The 25,076-nt window shown below is 35.2% G+C and overlaps 3 protein-coding genes across 7 annotated transcripts in view; 2 read left to right on the top strand and 1 right to left on the bottom strand.

The window, feature by feature from the left end:
• Window positions 1-12,467, top strand: part of LOC126856623 (small conductance calcium-activated potassium channel protein) — a 168,508-nt gene extending 156,041 nt beyond the window's left edge. For both annotated transcript variants that reach the window (XM_050605306.1, XM_050605305.1), the window contains exon 11: window positions 136-12,467. In XM_050605306.1, the coding sequence (XP_050461263.1) occupies window positions 136-744 (609 nt within the window). In that variant the 3' untranslated portion in view covers window positions 745-12,467. The remainder of the gene's footprint in view (window positions 1-135) is intronic.
• LOC126856625 (A-kinase anchor protein 17A-like) lies at window positions 9,925-17,981 on the bottom strand. Of its 3 annotated transcripts, none has more exons than XM_050605308.1 (8): window positions 17,303-17,981; window positions 16,484-16,689; window positions 15,899-16,321; window positions 15,532-15,680; window positions 15,205-15,412; window positions 14,953-15,129; window positions 14,678-14,828; window positions 9,925-13,980 (listed from the first exon to the last, which is right to left on the bottom strand). In XM_050605308.1, the coding sequence occupies exons 1-8, from the start codon at window positions 17,472-17,474 to the stop codon at window positions 12,986-12,988; spliced, it is 2,481 nt and encodes an 826-aa protein (XP_050461265.1). In that variant the 5' UTR covers window positions 17,475-17,981; the 3' UTR covers window positions 9,925-12,985. The 3 variants fall into 3 exon arrangements, with proteins under 3 accessions (XP_050461265.1, XP_050461266.1, XP_050461267.1); XM_050605309.1 differs by having other exon boundaries at window positions 16,484-16,879; window positions 17,303-17,451; XM_050605310.1 differs by having other exon boundaries at window positions 16,484-16,712; window positions 17,303-17,442.
• An 804-nt stretch (window positions 17,982-18,785) lies between these two features.
• LOC126856631 (G-protein-signaling modulator 2) lies at window positions 18,786-24,327 on the top strand. Of its 2 annotated transcripts, XM_050605320.1 has the most exons (9): window positions 18,786-19,104; window positions 19,335-19,700; window positions 19,872-20,014; window positions 20,140-20,379; window positions 20,455-20,929; window positions 21,191-21,405; window positions 21,507-21,651; window positions 21,839-22,059; window positions 22,485-24,327. In XM_050605320.1, the coding sequence occupies exons 1-8, from the start codon at window positions 19,060-19,062 to the stop codon at window positions 22,040-22,042; spliced, it is 1,833 nt and encodes a 610-aa protein (XP_050461277.1). In that variant the 5' UTR covers window positions 18,786-19,059; the 3' UTR covers window positions 22,043-22,059; window positions 22,485-24,327. The 2 variants fall into 2 exon arrangements, with proteins under 2 accessions (XP_050461277.1, XP_050461276.1); XM_050605319.1 differs by lacking the exon at window positions 22,485-24,327 and having other exon boundaries at window positions 21,839-22,477.
• The last annotated feature ends 749 nt before the right edge of the window (window positions 24,328-25,076 follow it).

The raw sequence follows: 25,076 nt of genomic DNA, 5'->3' as shown, positions 1-25,076 counted from the left end.
TGCTTAGAGTAATCAGCACGATTGAGACCAATCAAAAGGCCTGATTTTCACCTGGCCAATAAGCATTATGTCCAATATACATCCAAGAATATTAACACCACATTAACATATAATACTCGGTCTGTATTTTGATAGACGCAAAACACCGTTTACGAGATCGTCTCGGACATGAGTACGCGGCAGGACGCGGTGGAAGAGCGTTTAGTGGGTCTGGAGGACCGTCTGGTCGGCCTAGAGGAGAAGCTGACCACGTTGCAGGGTCAGCTGGAGCTGTTGCCGGAAGAGCTGACCCGCTGTCTGGCCCAGCACGCGGAGCGGATGGAACAGCGCCGTAATTTCCTCCATCCGGATACCGCGGTAGCCATGGCCGCAGCTTCCGGTGGCGGAGGTGGGGGAGGCATCTCGTCGGGCACGAGCTTGGGCGTTTCCGGCGGCGGCAGTGCATCCGTTGCCGCGCACCACCCTCTCGCGAGCCTCTCCAACTCCCCCCTCCTGCCGCACTCGCGTAGCGTGCCCAGCGCGCCCAGCACTATGTCCCTGCACCCGTGGCCGGTCAGTCCGGTCCTACCGCCCGTCTCCAGCCGGACGCCGCATCTGGTGCCAGAGACCGGCAGGCATCATGGCCTCAGTCACTCCGCCACGGTGACCACCACGACCTCGCAGTCGGCTACCAGACTCACCTCTCAGGCCGGCATGGGCGGGTTAGGTAACAGCCAAGGCTCGGACACGTCGGCGCACAGCTGAGTCTCGTCTCTGCAGCCGCAGCACTCGTACTAAAAGGCCCGAGACGCCGGTTTCCGCGTAATCGCAAAACGCGGCCGTGCCGATACTAACGGTGATCATCGATATATTATATCGTCGACATATAGTACTGCCGGAGTATATGAAATTGTACGCTACGGTCGTACGTAGGTCGGCCGGAGGTTCGCACAAACAAATATGAAAGGATTCCCGTCTAGAGCGATGTCTCCTCATCTCTACGTTGGCTTGCGTCTGATGTAATAAGACAGTATCCAATTGTCGTATCGCGATGATTCGTTGGTGTTTCCATTGAAAAAAACAAACTCTTTGAATTTATAATTTGTTTTTGCGCAGACATATAATTGTTGGACGCCGCGTGGATTACAAAGAGACGCAGTTCTAAGCGAGAATGGTGAAGTAGATTGATTAAAACACGGCCGTCTGTTTTTCGTGCGAAACTCGTCTAAAGATGGGCCTTCTTGCGTCCCGCGCGCACCTTTGAGTCTCTCCTCAAGGATTTAAACTTTTGATAAAACGCAATCGAGACGGGATTCGCAACGGGATTCGAATTAGGAAAATGTGACATAACGACTGTCTAAACGTTTATATGGTGTTATATATGTTTCATCTTTTTGCCTTCAACAAATTCCCAAAATATTTAAGCGCGAAAGGAATCTACTTTCTACGTCCATTCTTCGCCCACTTTCGTTTCAATTAGCTCGATTCCTTCTAATCCTCACGCAATTCTTAGCTACTCAATTTTGATACGAGGACGCAATTAAAAGGGATCGGATTTTTTTTACAACACAATACAATCGAGCGTAACCAAGAGAATTGAAAAATTGGCAAATTACAGCATTTTATGAACTGATTGATCGATTTTAAATAGATGGATGGAGGAGAGAAACTCTCAAAGTACGCGCGGCTTCTTCCACTAGCTGCGCGCTGCTCCCCTGCCCAACTTGCGTGCCTGAATAACTGTTTTCTTAATAATTAAATGTACATTCTCGACATACACACACATACTCACATACAGAAAACTCTCCACCTTGTATCTCTGTATACCTTGTGAAGAGAGAGCGAACAGGCATGACGTGTGTGTAAAGGAAGCGTGTGCGGACAAGGACTAGCCCCGGAGGGTAAACCAAGCTGGCTCTTAAAGCCTTTCGCACGTGGTTAAGGTAAATCGTCCCTTTTGGGACGGTTCCTTTCCTGGCGGAAGCGCGCTACAAAAGGACTATTATATTCGTACCTCATACATAGCACTCAAAGTCTAGGATCTGACCAATCTCGATGCCCGAGGTAAAATATAAAATGATCCATATACATATAATCATTTGTATATGCATTCTCTGAACAAGAGCGGCTATAAAGATGCATACAACTTGCAATTTCTAATATGTCCGGGCATAACTGGCAACCCCGATATTCTTTCTCGTTTAAGTAAAATATATTACAAGTTAAGGTGCGAATTCATGAGACGCTCGTTTCAGCGTTGCATGTGGTCACGTGACTTCGACTCGACGCTAACCGCGCTAGCGTCAAGAAAAAAGAAGTTGGATTTTCTCAACTTCAGCGTCAAGCCACAAGTACTATTGGCCAGTATTGACGCTATAAATTGACTCTTTTCATGCGTTTTTCACAATATAGCGTCAATTTTAATGATATGACTATTTTGACGATAAAAATAAGCGTCGAGCGTCAGCGTGAAAAGGCACCTTTACGGATTTTCTTCGTCACTTTTTTCAGATATAAAAGATTCGGGATCACAATCATTAATGCTAGATACATGCGATTACTCTGATACTTGTTCTTAGCTATATTATATTTCATACATTCCTCCTCTCTATTATTTTTTCGCCAATTGTATGTCCGATTTACACATTAGTGAAATGTTAAATTGACGCAACAACATTGCAAAAAATATTTTTTTTTTCCATCGGACGGCGCGTAAAAGTACGCTTTAAGGGCCGGCGCAAACACCCGACGGGTGTCCAGGAAATAACAAATAGAGAAAGAATGCAAAGTGATCTTATCCGCTTTAACGTCCGTAGGTTACGTAGGATATTATATTGTTAGGTGTAATACTCTTGTACTCTCTATGGCGCACGGGTACAAAAAAGCGGCTACGTTTCTACTATTAGGGAAAAGGAGGGAAGAGGGGGAGGGCTGGGAAGGGAGTGAATTTTTTATAATGGAACCGCGACCGCGCGAGGATGGCGCGGCGCGACGCGAGGGTGTGTAGACTTAATTGAATGAATTAAATGAATCGACCAGACAATGGGAAAGTAATTATATAATTGTCAACGACTTTCCGTTTGGAGGCGTTCATCAGGCTTTTGTTTATGCTTATGATTATCGTTTTAATTATCGCTTATAATTATTCAAATACTTCTACATTATTAATTTACGATCGCTTATATACAGGGTGAGTCATTGGAAATTGTCTTCTGAGATATCTTCATAAATATTGATTTTAAATAAAAAGGTTTCAGACAAAAGTTAAATTATTTTGAAAGAACTATATTTTTTTTGTCGTCTTTTTTTTTAGGTGCAAGCGTCAAGAAGTTTTGAAGGTCATCTCAAGTTTTTCAAGGTCATCTCAAATTTTTCAAGGTCATTTTAAAGTCTAGTTCTACAGTCAAGGTGTCACAGATCATTCAATTCGTTTTTTATCTTTTATAATTATAATTGATAAAAAATAGGACTTTCCATTTGAAAAACTTGAGAGAATCTTCAAAATATTTTTTAACACCTAAAAAAAACTAAGACGATCAAAATATCCTTTCAAAATAATTTAATTTAATTTTCCTGATACCGCGCGTGACTCTTTGTGCCATTTTTTGATAAATTTGATTTTAATTTTTGTCGTAAGGCTTTTTGTCTAAAATATAAAGATATTTATGAAGATTTATGAAGATATCTTAAAATACTTAAATTTCTAGTGACTCATCCTGTACATGAAAAATTAACTTATTATTCAAAGAAAAACGCGAGCTATGTAACTGCAATTATCGCTTTTATCTGTTCATTTTTGTGCAATGCTCTTATCAAAGAAAAAAAAAAAGAAGAAAGGATTAAATCAACAGCTAAAAATCTTAGATTATTCAGATGCTGAACAAAGAAAAGCCTGATACGCCTGATACGAAAGCTACAGAGTGTCCCGGGAAGAACCGAATGCAAATTTACAATTATCCAATCAATTATGAATGATCGGTAAATCCAAATTCTTCAGATTTGAAGAATCTGGATTTACCGAGACACGCAATTCGGCTTTTTTCCGAAACACGGTATAAGATTTTTGCTGTATTTCGCAGCCGCACGCGTTTATTCTTTGCGACGCGATTTATTAGTCCCGAAGATGTTCAAATCTCGACATCGGCGTGACTAGGTTTGCTAAAGAGCAAACCATAATTGCACACGACGACAACCGAGATTCTATCGAGGCTCTACGAGGCGAGCTCGAACGAACCTCGTTCCTTCAGCAGTAAATTAGAGCTAAAACGTGTTTGCTGTTTCTTCAATTAGATTATAAGAAGGATTGAAACAAACTTACTACTTGTGAAATTGAATTTGTTTTTTCCAAGTTGAGTCCTACAAGGACGGAGGTATTTGAAAATTTTTGAAAAACATTTACGAGAGTGATTTGAATCCAATCGAATCCAATTTTCCTTCCATATACTTCATTTAAGACTATATATCTATAGTTAATATTTTATTTATTAACATCTTATTGTCAGATTTAATTGACGTTTATTAACTGCTGTGAATTAATTTCGTGAAAGGGATGAGGTTCGGTCGTGCCACCTTTATCCTCGACCGTTCACGAGGAAAAGCTCACGCGGAAAAAGCTCACTCTAACGCGGATAAAAGCTGGGACCTGGTTTGTCTTGTCCGTCATCGTTTCATTTCGAAAGCGTAGTTTCGCGGCTATTCGCAATGCGAAACGGGACCAAAACAGACACAAATTTTCACAATTTTTCATACTATCCTTCTTTCACCTTGTCCTCTTTTTTTCCTTTCTAACTCTCCTTTTTCCCAGTTGGACAGATTTTTCATCTAGATAAGAGAGTTGACTAAGAAAGATACGACTAAAAGGGTTAAATAAAACTGTTCGATGACTTCGATGGTACTTTGCTATCTTTTAATAAATTGGAAATTCACTCAGAGATAAAAGTGATTTCCTTGTCGAAAAATTAAAGAAAAATACTGCTGATATATAAAACACTTACGCGTTTTATTGCGAGTAATCTTTTTACTCTTTTAATATTTTATATTCTCATAGGTAGATTTTTTGACATATTAATATAATAAGAAAATTTATATAAAGTTTCTTCTTTTTTCACGAAGAAAATTTTAATCATCTATCCGCTTATTAGTTTTACGATGTTCCTGTTTATCTTTTATCTATTTGACATTGATTACGTAAAAAACATCGAATAATTTTTTCAAAAGCTTTGTCGTGTCGATCGATATTTTGATTTCGGAAAACTTTCTAAACATTTTCCAAAACTTATCCACGCTGAATGAATTTCTATTCGAATAGGAAGATTACCTCGTGTACGTAAAGATATAAACTTTTTCATTTAGTCAGTCTCTTTATCTGAATGAAGCTTTCAGTCAAGCTTTCATCCACCTCTGCTCTTTTTTATTTCTAAGAATTGATTTCCTTTGGATCCTTCCGACTTTCCTTCCCCCTTTTTTTCTTTTTCTTCCCTCCTGTTTCCCATTCTCTTGTTCAAGCATTCCTCTTTCGCTCGCGACTCAATGCACTGGACACGACAACTCTACGATATTTTTATATAGATTTCTTAAAAGTGCATTATGATGCCAGGAAGACCACGCCAAGTATAAAAACGTAAAATTAAAACAGTCTCAATATCGGATTCTTAGGTAATAGACACCGATTCGATAATATTGTTAGTACATAATAGAAAAAAAAGGAATGTGAGTAAATAGATGATTACCGAACTCTTCGACATAGTGAAGTTATACATGACATCATGATGAAGGGGAGAAAAAACTATAATCGAGAAAAAACATATATTTGCTCGCGAACTACACACACACACACATTATATATATATATATATATATATATATATATATATATATATATATATATATATACATAGTGCACACACAAATACGACGAAAATTGATGATAAATTGATTTCGTGTTATTGGATATATATTGAAATATTGCATAAAGTTTCTCTCTCTCTCTCTCTTTCCTCTCTCTCTCTCTCTCTCTCTCTCTCTCTCTCTCTCTCTCTCTCTCTCTCTTTCTGCGTTGAATTTCAGAGTAAGTATATTAATAAATTTGCAATTGACTTTATTCTTTATTTTAGTTACTAAAAAGTAATTAATTGGATTTTTTTAATTATCTGGAGTTATATTTAGAGTTAAATTTATGATGATTACGTGCTGCAAATTAAAATTAAAATTGGAATAATGTTTATATATAAAAGTAATTATATGTCGATGTATTTTGTTAAGAATCTGCATTTCTTAAAACTTTTTTTTTTTTTTAATTTCCAACACTTAAAATTATTAGAACTGTTAGAATTATTTGAGATATTCTGTACAAACTTCATAATTGTATCTTTATCTCTCTAAATGTAGAGAAGGAAAGGTCGATTAAAATTTATCTTGTATACTCGAAATTTGACGCAGACTTGACGAAATATCTTATATGAGTCTTCGTTCATCTTTATATTTATCTATTTAGAAAAATTCTGAAATATTAAAACTTTAAATATATACCATATTAGATTTAAATCATAAAAAATTTGAATGACTCGAACTTTAGATCAGTGTAACTTTAAACAATTTTACGAAATTGCCGTTCAGAATGAGAGAGAATGTTGATCCATTTTGGGAATTTATACTAAACTACTTTCTCAAAACATATGGAATTCGCGATTCTTAAAATTTTGGACTCTTACGTCACTCGTTCCTACATTCTCATAACCTTAAATCTTGACGCTCTGAAATATTTTCAACCTCTTAATTTTAAACTACCAACTTTTCTTTGATCCCAAGTTTAGTGTGCACTGCCAAGCAGTGAAAAAATTAAATAAAAAATTCTTTCCTTTTCACGCAGTAATCACGATAGTTCGTTAACCGGAATTAAAAATGATCAATAATTTCTGGCGCGATGCAGATCACGCATTATTAATAAGGGCCAATCGCGAGGCAATACTTCACACGGAGGACACGGTGAAAAAAATTCGAAGATGTCGAAGACCGGAGAGCGGTGATCGAATTTAACTCTTTACACACAGTTAATTAACAGTAAAAAAAAAGAGAAAATAAATAAGATGAAAAGCAGTAAAAAAAAAAGAAGTTAAACGCACGCGAGCGCAGTCTCGGGCGAATTTATATGAGCATTACGGTTATTACTATCTATTATATATTGGTTTCTGATTGTTATTGTTATGATTATTACGAATTATATCGTCACACAAGCGATGAATAACAATAGAGTTTTAACTCTCAGAGAGACACACTTTAAGGAAATCTTATACCAATATATTATATCTAGCGGGCTCTGTCGCCATTTAATTGTTACGTAAAATGACCAACAACTAATTAAAATTAAAAAAGTATTATCTATTAATCTACATAGGGTGAGACCTAGCGACCATGTATTAAGAAATCCTTGTTTTTAACGAGCTCTCTTTTCCTCTGTAACTCTCTCTATCTCTCCCTCCCCTCTTTCTCTCTCTCCCTTTCTCTTTCTCTTTCTCTCCATTTTGAGAGCATTGGAAGAACCCACATAAGACGCAGCGTAACGCGCACTGTTGTTATACTTATGCTGTTAATACCGTCTCATCATTGTCGTCACTCTATACAATTGCTAGAAACTTGATTCGTCTCATTCTTGTTCTATTCACTTCATTTGCATCAGTTTATCGACTAATCGGAGAACTAGTTTCTTACAAATGTGTCTACTTGTTCAACGTTTTTGAACGTTATCAGGCGCAAATTCCATAGGTAATACATTGTTGGAAAATTTGGCTTAAATTTGACATATATTGTACGTGCCAAATGGTCCGTACAAATTTTTGTGTTAATTTAATATGATATGGATACGTTAAATGGTGGCATTAACACTATGTTAATTCAACACAAAATAAATGCAAACTTCATAGTAATTTGAAATAAGTTTTGTGTAAAATTAACATTTTTTTAATGATAAAATTAACATGGAAAAATTATTATTAACGTCATTCTCACTTCTATTGTAAAATAAAATCAACATTTTTTTTTTTTAATTTTAATAAATAAATCCTTTCTAATCATACGAAACATGTTTTGTAATTTTGTTATTTTTATGCTTTTTTCAGTTTTAATAATTTAATTATGCATCCAATTAACAATTAATTATTAAAAGGCATTAAATGTTTAACACAAAAATTTTAATTGATTTTTAACAAGAAAACACAAATTTTCCAACAATGTACTTTTTATATCCATGAACATAGAACTAGAAATTTCTCGAATATCTAAATTTCATTTTTCGCTCTCTATAACTCTTTGAGTTATGAAATTTTACAGATTTGAGTCTGTCAAAACCGTTGACTTGTCAAACTCCGAAATCGGACAAAGCAGGAAAGTGATCACGAGTGTCATCATCATCAGTGCCGAACATCGCGCACCGAATGTAAACACAGACATTTTTAAACGCATGCAGGATATTATACGATCCGTCATGATTTTTCCCCATTAAAATTCGATCTTATATACCGTATGCGCGACATTATATAAACGCACCTATATATTTATAATCTTTACCATTGATATCGAGCATTATAATCTACTGCGAAAGTTCGCTGTTGCAGTCCCCTGTATTGTTTGCGCGACATATCTATGATATTTTCCCATCTCCGCATCATGCACGATGATACTATCATCATTGATAGTAATCACGATCTTGGAACAAAACGGACTATTATTAACGATTAGAAAAAGTTTCCTTCCTACACAGGTTTAGGGCAATAGGTCTATTTATAAATATAAAGCATATACATAAATATATATATATACCCAAAGAGAAAAAACCCATATACATATTCTAACTTGGATAAAATATATAATATCGTGTAAGTTGTTATTATTAATTATTAGTCTCTCGATTACTTTACGACGGCGGACATAGGGCAAGGCACAAATTAGCATACATATATAATTACGTATAAAAGAAATATATACAGAGATAAAGTAAAGTATATATACGTATATATCAGTATAAACTGAAGTACACACATTCGTTAGAGAAAAAGGATGAAGGCGCGCACTGTTTAAAAAAGAAAAAAAAAACAATAAAAAAAAACAAGAGGCATGCGAGTGCATCATCGCGGTAGAAACTCGTAAGGCTTAAAAAAAAAAAAAGGGGTTTTGATACTATACGAAGCACACAACTGAGAGAGCGAACTTTTCTTACGTCGAAACTTAACAATATTTTTTTAGACTCCGCTATAAACGAATCGACTAAATTAACTTTGCGGCGAACGGAACTTCAATCGGTTAACGCGTTCCTATCGACGACTATATCCAGAGCCGATTTCTCCCACCTCCCATTTTGATCAACCATCTGAACCCATATGTGGACTATATCACGGATCTACTAAGATCCTCGTGACTTTATCCTCCTAGAGATCCTCAAAACTTCTTGATAAAGAACTTCGAGAGAAACGTTTAAAGATTCAGGGAACTCTTAAATTCTAATCCTAACAACATAAATGTCCGGAGGACATCCAGAGGACATCCAGAAGACATCCTTGAAATATGGAATCCATCCTCAAGTATGGAAGATGTAAAACATCCTCTGGATATCCTCATCCAGAGGATATCCAGAGGATGTTTTACATGGTATGGAGGATGTAAAATATCCTCTGGATGTCCTCTGGATGCTTTCTGGACGTACGTGTCAGAGCAGAATTTTCCATCTTTGAAAATCTTGGAGTCTTGAAATTCTCTGGTTAAATTTGAAAGACTCAGGACCGTGTCCTTAAAACCTGCGATTTGCACAACAGGAAGTACAGGAATGTTCAATTTTTAAAACTTTGAATTTAGTGATGTTATAATTTTGAAATTATTCCTCGTAGGATCTCAAATCCTCGCAATCCAGATATTTATTATATTCAGGGCATTATTTTTTTAAATTTTTCTTCGAAGCTTCAATACGTTAATCATGACGCAAATCGATATCGCGACCATTCAACATCCCAATTAACGAGAATACTTTATCCAAATGATATCTTTAATATAACATTAATATTATCTGCCAATCGAGATTCCAAAAAAGTACGTGTAAAAATAAAATACGCTTAAGCGCAATCTGGCACGTCTGTTTCTCGCAAAGTTTCACTACATTTCTGAGATTTAAACGAATGTAGACAAAAAAAAATAAAAGAGATACTGCCCGCCAATCCCGGAAAAAACCGCATTACATAAATGTCCCTTTCCGCAAAAAGAAAAGCATAATAATAATTATTATTATTGTACTTCTTAAAGAAAATCAAGTCGCGACTGTCTTAATTTTTTGTATAGATATTTTTTTCTTTTTTTCCAATGTATTTACTTCTCGATCATCGAACGTTTCGTTTACATTCACGAATGTTGATGTGTCATCAACGAGACTCTTCAGACTCCGATCGGTCTCCTTTATCAAACTCGTATTCAATACTTGTTGAAAATCAGCGATTCACGAAGCGATCATCCTATATAGGGATGTGAGGGATCCTCCCGAAAGAGATTCCTTACTACGCTGCATCTTTTGTGTATCCTTTCGATATCGAGCCGGCTGGCGAACAGGCCGAGCTCATGAGAAAGTAACACACAGGGTGTCGTGTTAATATTTTAGATCTCGTTGTTCGAGGATTATAGATAAGCGCGATGTGTGCGATTGAAAGATTGTTCTCATTATAGTTATAATTATATATATAATTACATTTACGCACGTCACATATACAGAGTGCTTTAAATTTGCTAGCGAGTCCGTCTTCATCTACGAGTTCTCTGATCAACTTTTTGAAGTTGTAAATGAAACGGAACTTGGACGGAGTCTCAGACATTCTGTATTTGATGGAACTATAGCTGCGCAATTAATTAATAAGAAGAAGAAAAAAAAAACAATCTTTAATTTAAAATTCAACTTTGCAGAAACTTTTGCATCCTTAAAAGTTTATTAATTTAGGAATCTAAAAAGTTATTTTAGAATCTGTCTCAAAGTTCTTGCGTAATTTGAAATTTTCTTAAAATTGCAATTGATTAGAAATATAGACTTTGAGTCCACGAAATATTAAGTAATCATCTGGAATTGTGTATTCTTAGATCCTTTGGGCTCTCTCTGAATTAGACATAAACATTAGAACTTGCGAGCTTTTTAAATTTGGAAAAATAATCAGTTTCTAAATCTCTTTATGTAATTTAATTAGATAGTTTCTTAAGTATAATATATAATTATAACTATCCTCACACAGCATATACATGTCAGTGTGAGATGTAACAATGTCGATTGTTGAAGAACAGTCAGGCATTTCTGTGATTCCTAGACTTGAACGATATATAATGATGACGCTGAGGTTCTCGCTTTTAACAAAGATTCACGCGGACGATAGCGCTTTGCGTTTTAAAAGCTCGTCAAAGAAAGAAAAGAAGAAGTGAATCTCTTGTCAAAAAAAAAATTATTTTCCATCACTAGCCATTCGCGAGTTTGTGCCAATCTTCCCGTGGGACTCGACTCTTTCTGATATTGATTAGAAAGCAGTTGATATACAATTACTATTCATACGAAATATTTATACATAAGAAAGTACTAACACTCTGCTCGAAAATTTCGCATTGATTATTTCGCTATTTTAACGAATTAAATATTACTATTTTATTTTTTTTTAATCGCTTACATATAATCTTTAAGAGCTCTTTATTCATAAAATTAACTTAAAATGTATAATTTTCTCTCGTGAATTATACATAAATGGCGGCATATAAATGATGGCACACAAATCTCTGCGTTAGAGAAAAATTTAATAAATATTTCAAAAAAGGAATCAGCAATTAATATAATTAGCGTCAACACGGAGAGCGCATTATCATGATTAATAGTTTAATATGAAGGGAGAGAGACGCTATCGTCCGCGTCGCTTTAATTTAAAAGAACAAATCCTACGCAACGAATCTTGAAAGTAGTCAATATCTAATCAATTCTGAGAATAGGATCAATTTAGGGGATAATTAAATGGAAGAAGAAGGAAGAGCAGGGAAGCACACATGACCCCAGTAAGTTTATAATAAACGGGAGAATATTTCGAAGAGGAACGGAGAACGATAAGTATCTTCCATTATTAGACTCGACATCAACAGTGATTAAGAGCGTCGCAACGAGTAATTGCCAGTAATTGTGGGATGCGAATTGTGCGTCAAGTATGTACATACGTCACGTGTATTTAACTATAATAGCGGCGACAGAAACGTAGCGCATATTTTTAAAGGAGAGAAAATATACGAATGCCATGGCACTAAGCGATTCAAATTGCGATCCTGCGTTAAAAATAAGGCCCGGTCGAGAGATACTCTTTGGAAACTACTAGTGTAATTACGAAGCTGATCGATCACCATTTAACGAACGGGACAGAACGCGCGTATATAACTATTATGATGTCTATGAACCAACGCGTTTTCATGCCGAAAACAAATAAATTTGCAAGTCGGAAGGATGCGTTGTGGATCTTTTTCTTATTCCCTGTCAATTTCTATAGCTAACGTATTGAAAATAAAGACAAAGTAATAAGAGTCATTAACTCAAGAAAGGACTGAAAAAAGTTTTAACAGAGAAAGGAAAAGAGAGAGACTAAAACGAGAAAATGGAAAGAATAAGTCGAAGATCCGAAGAAAAAATAATATACATGTTAAATAATCTTTTATTAATAACTATTTCATTTTTCACACAAAATAAGTTTGCAATGAAATTAATATCGTAGTCAAATAAGTCTGTCAAATAAATTCATCTTAGAAATTTAATTTATAAAAAAAAAATTTCCACAGAAGTTGCATACAATAATGGAATTATTTACAGTTTATATAGAAAGAAGTTATATTAATGTTTTTTTCAGACATTCGCGTATTACTACAATATATCAATTTTGATAAGTTTTTCACATATAGCACAGCATTTGAAAAAAAAATTGTTTCCTGTTACACTTCGAAAACAGAGAAATAAAACATAAATAACTTATCACTTTGCTTCCTTCTGTACTTCTGCTGCCTGTGGTGCTTCCTCTTGAATGCTCTTATTGGATATCTCGTTCACATCTTGCTCACTAATATTATTCGCGGGAATCGTTTTCGACCAAGAACAACTTCGTCGATCAGGGGACTTGGGTAATGACCAGGAACTGCTGCGCGATTTCCGTCTAAGTGATATGGGTCGTGATCTCGCTCGCGTGACTTTAACGACGGAGGCGGATCTTCTGCCGCGTCTCTTTTTATAACGGGTCCTCAGGCTGCTGCGAGATTTGGAGCGACTCCTAGACCGTGATCTTCGTTTGGATCTAGAACCGCTTCGTCTTCTGAAGCTTAACTTCGATCTGCTGCGCGATCTAGTGCCACTCTTGCGCTTTGATCTGGAATTTGATCTTGTCCTTCTGGAAACGGATCTACTTGCCGATTTTTGCCGACTGCAAGACCTAGAACGACTCCTGGACCGCGACGACCTGGAACGACGTGATCGCGATCGCGATCTAGAGCTCGATCTTGATCTTCTATTTTTGGAACGTGAATCGCTTCTTGCGCTACGCGATCTGGAAGCGCTCCTAGATTTCGTCTTGGACCTCGATTTAGTTCGCGTCTTCGAGATAGATCTACTTCTCGATTTTCGACGTCCGCGCGTTCTCGACTCCCGCCGCTCCGAATCTCGATCCACCAAATGTGTAAAATATTCATAATATTGACCATTGTACAAATAGGGATTGGTCAATGCATAAGAATTCATATCGCATCGAGGATTGTATCTTCGGCCTCTCCTCATAGGTAACATGGGATGATGATGGATCAATGGATAACCTGGCATTGGTGGCCTCAACATCTGTGCTCCCGGATACCTTGGTAATGATATCCTTAGCGCATGATATGGTCCCGTCGCGATTGACGGTAATATCGGCATCCTCGACATCGATATCGAATCAGAATAAGAGTGTGCATAAGGAAGATTTGCTGCTGGAACAACGGCACCTGCAATTAATGACATGATATTATCTTTCCATTTTTTATTTTGCTGATATATGCTCGGCAGGATGGGGGCGTGCGGATAGAGTACGTTCTAGCGTAGGGCGCAAATTTTGTAGGGGCGCAAAATTTTAATAGGTGACAATAATTTTTGAAGTGTCTAAAAATTGACCGCTCGGTCTGCGATGGACGTTTCGAATATTATTAACTATGCCAATATCTGTGGAAACTAGTGAGGCAACTTTTTCCAAATTAAAAATAATAAAAAATTATCTTAGAAGTACAATGACGCAAACACGATTATCCATCCTATCAATAGAGAAGGAAGTAGCTAACAGCCTCGATTACAAAAGAATTATAGAAATATTCGCAAAAGCAAAGGCCCGAAAAAATATCTATTTTTAAATTGCTTTTATTTTTTTTTTTTAAATGTATTAAGAAAAAGATATAAAAAATATTAACTTTTGATACATATAATGTTAAAACAAATATAAAAATGGAAAATATATATAATAATTTCAAAATATAAAAAAATATTAAAATATTAAAACAAAAAAATTAAAAATGAAAATTTTTGAGATCATTTTTTTTGGCTTTTGATAGCCTCATGCTGGGGCGCGCAAAATTCCAGCGTAGGGACGCCTAAGACTATTAGAATGCCCCAATATATGCTAATATCTAATTTTATATAATCAAAATTTACCTGCAGATGAAGATGCGCGATCGTTCCTTATCAAGACGCTTTTGAGTTTCTTCTTGTTCGTCTCTTCATCTGTCTCCTCTTCCCCTGCCGTACTATTCGAGCTGGAATCATCATTTCTTTTCCGTTTCTTCTGAGATTTCTTCCGCTTTTTCTGTAAGCATAAAATTACAATTCTTGAATATCATCACAACGGTATCAATTTTTAAATATCATCACATTGCATATAACAAAAGTCAGCATTGCGAATATAAGATTCAGCATATTACGTCACATACCTTTTTTTTCTTTTCTTTTTTCACTTTCTTCTTCTTGGTCTGCTTGTCTTTACTTTTCTTGTCGTTTTCCGAATCTAATTTACTAGTACTTTCGTTCACTTCATTTTTCTTTTCATCTTTTTTTGTTTCCGCATTTATACTTTGATTCAACTTAATCTCATTATTTTCCACTTTTATCTACGATTACGAAACTCTTATAAATAACTCTTATTTTCTTTTTTACACAATTATTACATATTCCTTGTTACTCACCTTTATCCTATCAAACAGTTCATCTAATAATCGTATGCTTTCCAATTGTCGCTGAGCTTTTATCAACTTTTTTTCTTCCCTCGCAATTTTCATTGATACCTTGTCCTCTTCTTGCTTGCGAAATGTTGTGAGTACCTTCCGTTTTCGTTTTTCTTCTCGCTTTCGCTGCCGATTTAATCTTGCTATCGAATTTGCCTCCTCCTTTTTTCTATAGTCAAAATAGAAATGTAAAAATTGTTTAATATCGCATATAAAAGATAAATATAACTTTGTGTGTGTGTGTGTGTGTACATATTTGCAAAATATCTCTTTTGTTTCAGCATTTACTTTTGTTCTTCTCGCCGCTTCTTTTCTGCCTCTTCTTTCCTTCGAAGTTTCTCGGCTGCCAAATTGTCCTGTGCTATCAAACGCTTCCTCTCGAATTCTCGATGCGACACCGAGCTGTCACTCATATGCTTGGTCTTGTCAAAATCGACCTGTATGAAATTATTTCATTTATCGATAGATATTTCTTTTTGTAATATTATTTTGCTTATTTAATTCAAGCTGTTGTAATACATGCTTACAATGTACGTTTTTTTTATATTACATTATATTTACATTATAAAATTTCAAGAAACATTTTATATATTAGAATTAATAGATGTGTAAATTGATATTGATATTACAAGACAATGTAGTTTTTATACGATACCTTTATTGTCGCGATCAGTGTGTTCTGATTTTCCTTCTTCAGCAGTTTCATGCCACGCAGGGCATCCATCGCTCTAACAAAATCCATGTATTCGTTGTACTGTATGAACGCATCGAAAAAAATACCATCCTCGTAGCTGAACTTGTGTATGTTATTGCCGAGTCGCATCCTGGACCTGTAAGGATCTGCAGCAGGCACGTCTACTTTCCTCAGTGTACCCCACTTCTTGAAAATCTTACAGATAAGCGACTCGCTTGGAACGCTCGCACCATCCTCGACGAACCATTTAACCGGTAGACCGGTAATGTGGATAGTATCCGGCCTTTCACCGGCCTTCAACTCGTTCATATGTTTTGCGTCCCTGAAGTAGGAATCCCAGTTGTGTCTGGTCGGGAAGTCGTCCTTTGCCTCGGCCGCACGGACCTTAATTAATTAAATGGTCAAATATTGTAATTCTTCCAATGCGTGAGTCTATGAAAGTTGTGTAATGTTGCAGTTTTCGACACTTCATGTGTCCCGCATCGACGTTATACTTAATCAGATCTGCCAAGTGGGTCAAACTTAAGCTGTACTTAGCTTTCGCACCTTGAGAAGGTTGGGGAAGCCGGCCAAATTCAAGCGCTGTGAGTCCAGCCTGGCCAACACCTTTGGCAACCTGCAACGGTCCCGCAGGTCGCCCTCCAGCCGGATAAACTCCAGGCTGCTCTTGGCCACTTTCAGGGACGCAAACTCGTCCGGCAGGATGAGAGCGCGTATCTTCTCCATTACATCCCATGTTGATATCGTTTTGCCTGTTTATAGCGCAGTTAAGTTTCTGTAAGAAGCTATCTTTCCTATAGCTGTTACAAGTGCTCGTGGCTTCGCACAAATCACTTGGAATCATGGTATTTTCTTCCATCAGTTGAACATTACATTATTCTCCCTTTGGTAGAGATTGTCCAAAGCACAAACACAAGTATACGATTGCGACGATGTGATAAACTTGTTGCAACAAATCGAAGAGAATTAATGCCAAATTAATAAGAATAGATAGTATTACAAGACTCTCAAGACTCACCGATTAAGTAATTATGTTGTCATCAATCAAGTAATTACATGTTTACTATTAATATAAATCATTTTCACAAATAAATATTAAACAAATTACATTAAAAGAATTAATATTAAAGAGTGGATCATGTTATTCCAAATTTAGTTTAAAACAAAGATATAATTATAAATTTCTAATACTACGCTACACAATTTGTGTTGTATCGCAGGACTGTTTTTCATTGTTAGCCAAGAGAAAAAGAAAGAAGGAGTAATAAATAGAAAGAAAGAAAAAAAAGAAAGACAAGTCATAAGACTCATGGTCCAACCTCGATAGAGGAGGCTACCAATGTATTTTGACGATAATGTTTTTACCTGGAGTCTTCAGTTGGGGCAGACTGACTGACACGTTAACTTTGGCAAGCGGTTTCAGATAAAGAAAGCGCGGTGGATACAATGGCACAATGTCGCTCAGATCCCTACAGCTTCCAAATCGATTAGCAACCTCGCTACTGGGTTTTTCACCTACCTGCTTATTGTCGCTCATCGTCGGTTAAAAAAAAAAAAAAAAGCTACGAATTAATTAGGGTGAACAAGAAGATTCGCTAAGACTGGGTAGGACTCGCAATCGTTAATGCCTCAGCCGTGTTTAGGGTCCTCACTTTCTCTCTCTCTCTCTCTCTCTTTTATTCCTCTCTTTGGCTATTAAACCTGGCGACAAGCCGGCGGGATGAGAACACCACAGTAGGGAGGTTGCGTCGCTCGATAATCTTCGTCAGGTGAGAACGATGCCGTACAACACGCGCCGTCCCGCCACTTGGCGAACGATCGCGGATGCATCGATCTTCGTGGAGAAGACGTTCCTCGACCGCGGACACGTCCCGTTTTTACGTTCCCCTTTCCCTCTCTCGTTTACGCGAAAAGTATTATTTTAAATGCAAGAAGCTACGTAAACGCGACATACTAAACGAACTCGACTCGCATTTCGAAAATGCCAGTTTCTTCACTTTGACAAAGATTAATAAAGTTTGAGGTTCAAGGGAAGCTGGAGCAGCAGTGGTGCCAATCATTATAAAAATTTTTCCCCAGAGAGCAGTCGAAATTTATCCAAAAAATCCCTAAAAATATATTATTAATAATAAAATTAAATGAATCAAGTATATATAATTATAAAAGTTTTATTTATTTACTAATCAATATTATTTCATCTAATTCTACTCTAATTATTACTAATCAATATAACATAAATCGTAGCGAATTCGGTCATTTGCACTGCGTTGCACTGGTGCATATTAAAGACTGCTATACATGTGAAGTTATCTAATAAAAAATAATATAAACATTTTAAGTAATTAAAATCCAATCATGATAAATTGTCATTTTATTTAACAGAACATGCATTATTTTTTCATCATCAAAATCTTTATATATTATATCATTACATTCATATACTTCATAAATAGCAGCCTTTAATGTGCACTGGTGTGATGTAGTGCAAGTGACCGAATTCGCTATCAACATTCTTATAACGTCTTCGAATCAGTGTTGTTCTCGGGGACGCTTTCTCGCGCATGCGCAGTCCAGTAGTAGAGAACTCCAATAATGATGTATCTAGTGCATATTTGTGTATAGACATTGTTTACAATAATAGTTTGTTGGTTAAAAAATATTAACCAACAAACGTAATTAGGCCAACAATCACCAACAAACGATTCGTAAAAAAAAAAATTATAAAAATGAATGACCGGCTAACTTTATGGAGCTGTAAATTTTGGAACACGGCCATTGTGGATCGTGAGTTGTGGCACCACTGCTTGAAGCGTGAGCTTTGAGTCTCCATTCTCCAATTCTCCATTTTCATTGGTCTTCATTCTTGCATCAGTGGCTTCGCGTCGAAGGAACTTCTCTTCGAGGATAAAAAAGATTCGTGATATACTCGTGGGAAGAGGTGGAGAATAATGAGATTATGAGATAGAGATACTTTATAATCGGAGTACTCTCGAATATCATGCGAACATCATTCATTATCGCTTCGCAAATTAATAGTCACGCACATTTTAACATTCGACGCTTGAATAATCACGTTTGATTCTGAGGTAAAAAAGAAAAAAAGAGACATAACAAGTTATAGAATGTCTCTGAGCGCCAGCGCGGAAAATCTCTCATCCGAAGGACAAGTGAGTGAATCAACATCTCATCAATTTTACTGATCCTCCCATGCATGACTCATATCTCTTCCGAATTTTTTTTTTTTTTCTATTTCTGCATGTATTCACACCGATTTTGTATGATAAATTTGTATTTCGGATATATGCGATTAGAAGTTTTTTCCATACAAGATAATATTGTATAATATTTTTTCCATAAAAGATAATATTGTATAATTATATTTTATGATGTTTATCAGAATAGTGAGAGATGGAATATGTGTCTGGAATTGGCACTGGAGGGCGAACGCCTGTGCAAGGCTGGCGATTGCAAATCTGGTGTAGCATTCTTCCAAGCAGCGATTCAAGCTGGCACAGATGATCTACGGATACTAAGCGCAATCTACAGCCAGCTAGGCAATGCATACTTCTATTTGAGTGACTACGTTAAAGCGATGCAGTATCATAAGTTGGATCTGACACTTGCCAGGAACATGGGCGATAAACTGGGCGAAGCCAAGTCCAGTGGAAATTTGGGTAACACACTGAAAGTTATGGGCAAGTTTGATGAAGCCATGATATGCTGCAAAAGGCATCTGGAGATCTCTAGAGAGATTGGAGATAAGGTATACTTCAACATTATTTTTAAGTCAATTAGTTATTGCAAGAAACTGAAATTATTTAATTTTAATAAAAAAAGATGAGTGTTTCTTACAAAAGCTGAGATTATATTTTTCATGAATATTATTTATTTATTTTTATTATTTTATGTTATATTTTTTTATGATTTTGTGCAGCTTAGTGAGGGAAGAGCTCTGTACAATTTAGGAAATGTATATCACGCTAAAGGCAAACAAGCAGGTCGAATAGGTAATCAAGATCCAGGAGAATTTCCTGAAGATGTCCGGCAATGCTTGCAACAAGCTGTACGCTATTATGAGTAAGATCTCAATTATTATCCATTATTTTCCATCCTATTTCCATCATATTTTATAATCCAGTAATTATTTTCCATTAATTATACATTAATTATAATATTATTAATACTTTTTCCTTTTTTCATAGAGAAAATTTGGAGCTGGTGAGAGAACTAGAAGATTCTGCGGCACAAGGCAGAGCGTGCGGTAATTTGGGCAATACGTTTTACTTGCTGGGCGATTTCCAACAAGCCATTTACTATCACAATGAACGTTTAAAAATTGCCAGAGAATTTGGCGACAAACCGGCCGAGAGGAGAGCCAATAGTAATCTGGGAAATTCACATATATTTCTGGGCGAATTCGAGAAAGCTGCACAACATTACAAGTAAATATTACAACTTTATCGAATTAATTGTGCATTCTGATTTCTGAATACTCAGAAAAATCCCTCAATTTTTAGGAGGACTTTAGCCCTCGCGCAAGAGTTGGGTGATCGCGAAGTAGAAGCGCAAGCATGTTATTCTCTGGGCAACACATATACTCTTCTACGCGACTATTCGGCGGCCATTGAATACCATTTGTGGCATCTGAGTATAGCTCAACAACTAAAAGATCGTGTTGGTGAAGGACGTGCCTGCTGGTCACTAGGCAATGCCTATGCTGCAATGGGTAATCACGAAAAAGCATTGCACTATGCGAATCTGCATCTACACATTTCGAAAGAATTGGAAGATGAAATGGGTCAAGCTACCGCGCAAATGAACATAGACGATTTACACAAAATTCTTGGCCTAGAGAAGAGTCAGCAGGAGAGCAACAAAGAGAATCTGAATACGCAAAAACTATCTGCAAATACAACATCAAACATTCCGACAACTACACCCTGCAGGTATAGGCTCAGACGACAAAGCATGGACAATCTCGATCTCATAAAGGTTTGCCTAATTTTTTTTTTTAGTTTAAGAATCGCGCTAATAAGATTACAATGAAACAAATTGGCTTATTATTATGACAATTCATTTTCATTCAATATTTTCTTCTTTCATTACATAAATAATTTAACTATATATTAAGAGATATTGTATAAAGCATTAAACTGATTAAGAATTATATAGAAAAAATTAAAATTAATTTTACTTGTATATAATTTCACTTACTAAATAATAAAACACTAATAATTTTGTATGTTTTATTAGCTCACACCTGATACAAAGCAAAAAGATAAATCAGAAATTGTATCGGACAAAGGCAACAATGTTGCATCGCAACCGTCTCAGGAAGAAGATAACTTTTTCGATCTTCTTTCCCGATTTCAGTCAGGTAGAATGGATGATCAACGTTGCGCGCTCAACACGAAGCACAATTCAAAGTACCGAACAATTACATCAGAAGTATCTGATATGGAAGATAAGTACGTGAAAATATTTTATTTTAGATAGTGTACAATTGTGACATACTTGTGGCAATTTATTGCTTCACATTTTGATAACTAATGGATATCTGGATTTGCAGAGACGGCGAAGATTTGCTAGAATTAATTGCCGGAATGCAAAGCAAACGAATGGACGAGCAACGAGTGACATTACCTTATCTGCCAGGGTTAAACACCAATCAGGATGCGGACGATTCTTTCATCGAGATGCTCGTCAGATGCCAGGTTGACAACTTAAACTAACATACATAAACTTTTCTAAAGTTTCATTACATGCCGTCAAGAATCATATTTTATATTGTTTATATCTTTTTTTTTCTTATGTATGTGACGCGTATTGAAACACATGTTGTATTTGTAAAATATCTTATCGAGAAAAATATCTCGTATAAAGGATCAAATTTGATTTCAGAGTTCACGTTTGGAAGACCAACGGAGTCCTCTACCAGCTGCGTCAACATTGCAAGATGCCGAGGAAGAGAGAGGTCGAAGAACCAACGGAAACGCTCAGTCGGGCTCCACTGTACCAGAGGAAGATCTATTCGCTTTAATTCAAAGACTTCAAGCCGGACGGATGGAAGATCAAAGAGCATCCGGACCCGGCAAAGCATGCTAAACTCGCTAAAGCAAATGGTGACTTAAATCTTCACGATACGTTCCACGCTGAATTCTTTCATCTTATTTATCTATCTATCCTCGATTATCGAGTCCTCTGTTTGTTTACTCATCACCGCGCAATTTTATTATCTTGATTATTTAATAGAAAAAGATACTATGTGAATAGCTTGGTTCTGATTCAACAAAACGATTCAAAACGTTTTGTTGTTAAAACCAAACAACATTAATCCAAAATGCAAAAACATTCTTTTAAAATGTTAGAGAGAAAGTTAAAAGAATCAAATAGAAAATATTTTATAGTTTTAAAGTACAAGTTAACGTACAAGCTATACTGATAGTTGGACAAGAGTACTTTTGATATGTTACATTCGAAACTATTTTCTTTAAAATTCTGTACTTTTTCTTTTTCATCCAAGATTTTTTTTTTTTTTTTCTTTTAGACTCTCAAGTTTGTGAAATATCGAAATAACGGATTCGTCCGATTTTTACACTCAGGCCTTTGATTCCGTTCAGATAGACTTAATTGTGTATTCATGTAGACTGCCATGTCTACAGCAGTAAGTAATTGATAAGTAAATGATAATCAATGCTCTATAGCTTAGCGACTGTGCTAAAAGTATCAGTTATATGAAAGCATTATAGAACAATGCAATAATGAACAACTTTTTAATTTTGACCGTCTAGTGATAACTGCCGTTAGTATTTGGCTATTTGGTCGATTGTGTAAACTAAATGATACAAGAGCTATGTTCGATATAAGTTATTTGTCAATCGTAAATGGGAATCGTGAAAATGTTACATGTAATGCATTTGCAGATCTCTATGACCTCGACAATTTATGTGACACGCCAGTATAACTAGCACCGGTTTTAGTATTATCAAGAATTTTATAATACCTGTTTTACACACAGCTATATAATTGCATGCGCAAAACAGGTTTCTCAAACACTGCCAGTTTGAGGGCGAATTATTTCCGGACATTCGTTCGTGATAAACGTGAAGGGCCTTTTAATGTTCGCACATCCTCAAGAGAGAGATCATAGGTTTATTATTTTATATATATTTTTTTTCTGTGTATTTTTCAATTTACTTTAATATATAAGGGACAAGAGAGCAGGATTATTTAAAAAAAATATATTGTGTGTAAACGTTACACACAGTGGATGAGAAAGATGTTCATATATCGCCAAGTTTCACTATCTTAGATAGCTTAGTCTTAGTTGCTCAATTATAAATGAATAACATAAAAACAAATCGAGTGAGATAGAGTCAAAAAATAGAATGAGTTCACGAGTTTTTGGTTATAATCAAAGCCATGTTATATTTTCAATTTCTAAAGCTTTTTAAAATCTACTTTTACAGATTTTTAAAGATTCTTTTTCATGGTCATTTAAAAATTTTATATCTTTTTTATTTTTATTATTATTAGTGTATAATCAATAAGAAAAAGGATTATTGATTGCACCGATTTTATGAACATAAATACATTTTACTGTGTGCTTGATTCTTGCAAATAAGATACTTAACTATTCTCTCTCTGCTGGATAAAATATTTTTTAAAAGATTTAGGTGGAGAGAGGGAGAGGGGAAATTACGAATCTTTATAGATGAAAAAAATAATGATGTGTGAATATTATTTTTGCTTATACATTTAATAGGACAGAAACTTTTAACGAATATCAGTGCCAAAGATTTTCAATGTGCTAAAAAATTAATCTGTTGAAAGAGGAGAAAAAGAAGTTTATTAAATGAATCTCTATATTTATTATATAAATAATATTATTTGTGAAAAATGGATTATTAACAAAATAATAAGTAACTATTATTGAAGATCTATATCTATTTACAATTGACCAAGTATTAAGCTTAATTCATCCTCCATAAAATTATTGATGTAACTTTTTCCAAAATATATCTTCCCATTTATATAAAATCATGGAACTTTGAAAAAAATTTCGTTTATTTGTTATAACATTATATCTATTATTATCTAAACAGACTCACATTTATAGATCTAAATTATTAACAAACGTGGAGAATGTATATAGTGTGTCATCTGTTCTAACAATCAAATGTGTATATAATTGTGAGTGAACAATTCCACGTTGATTAAAATGTCGCCTTATTGTTAGCGACGAATCAAATGGCAACGATGTTATTTACGAGTGCGCCAAAAGACAAAAGAAATATTGATAATATAAGTTGATAATTGATTCAACAAAAGTGCAAGAATAGTGATATATTAATTACCGAATCGATCGATACTGAGCATTTTTTGTTATATATATATATATATATATATATATATATATATATATATATTGTTATAAAATTATAATTTAAAAAAATCGTGTATATACATGGGATATAAATAACTTCGATTTTATTGATTAGAAAAAGGGCTAAAAATATTGCTGAGACTATTAAATGACAAATAAATCACGCTGCTGTAGGACTTTCGTAGATCTTTCGTAGAATTTTTACCAATTATTTTTTAGAATATTTTAGATTATATAATTAATTTTATCTTATTTTTTATATCGAATATTTGTTATAATAGGCATAAGAATATATAGGTTCTTCTAATCAACTTTTTGATTTATGATTACTGGAAGTATAAACTATACATTCCATTCTGTCCATATAATAATGTTATAATATATAAAGAATCAATAAATATTTACTTTTTCCAAAAATTGATGTTAATATTAATATTTAATTTGTATTAATATTTAGTCCATGTATATATATATATATATATATATATATATATATATATATATATATATATATATACATGTGTGTGTGTGTGTGTTGTCTGAATATGCTGCTTTATATATCATTTTTCTCACGATATCTTCTCATTTAATATGTCAGAAAAATCTAGAAATAATTATCAATCTGATGTCGCAAATGCATGGTGGCCGGAATGGAAGGATTCCGATCTGAACAACGAAAAATGGGGAGTCCCCAAAAATGGCCCCAATGGATTATTTCTAGATACAGAATATGTCACAATGCCACGATCCTTG

The sequence above is a fragment of the Cataglyphis hispanica genome, chromosome 19 (assembly GCF_021464435.1).
Source record: "Cataglyphis hispanica isolate Lineage 1 chromosome 19, ULB_Chis1_1.0, whole genome shotgun sequence".
Lineage (NCBI taxonomy): Eukaryota > Metazoa > Arthropoda > Insecta > Hymenoptera > Formicidae > Cataglyphis > Cataglyphis hispanica.
Note: the sequence above shows the minus strand (reverse complement) of the source record. Positions and strands in the feature narration are given on the sequence as shown.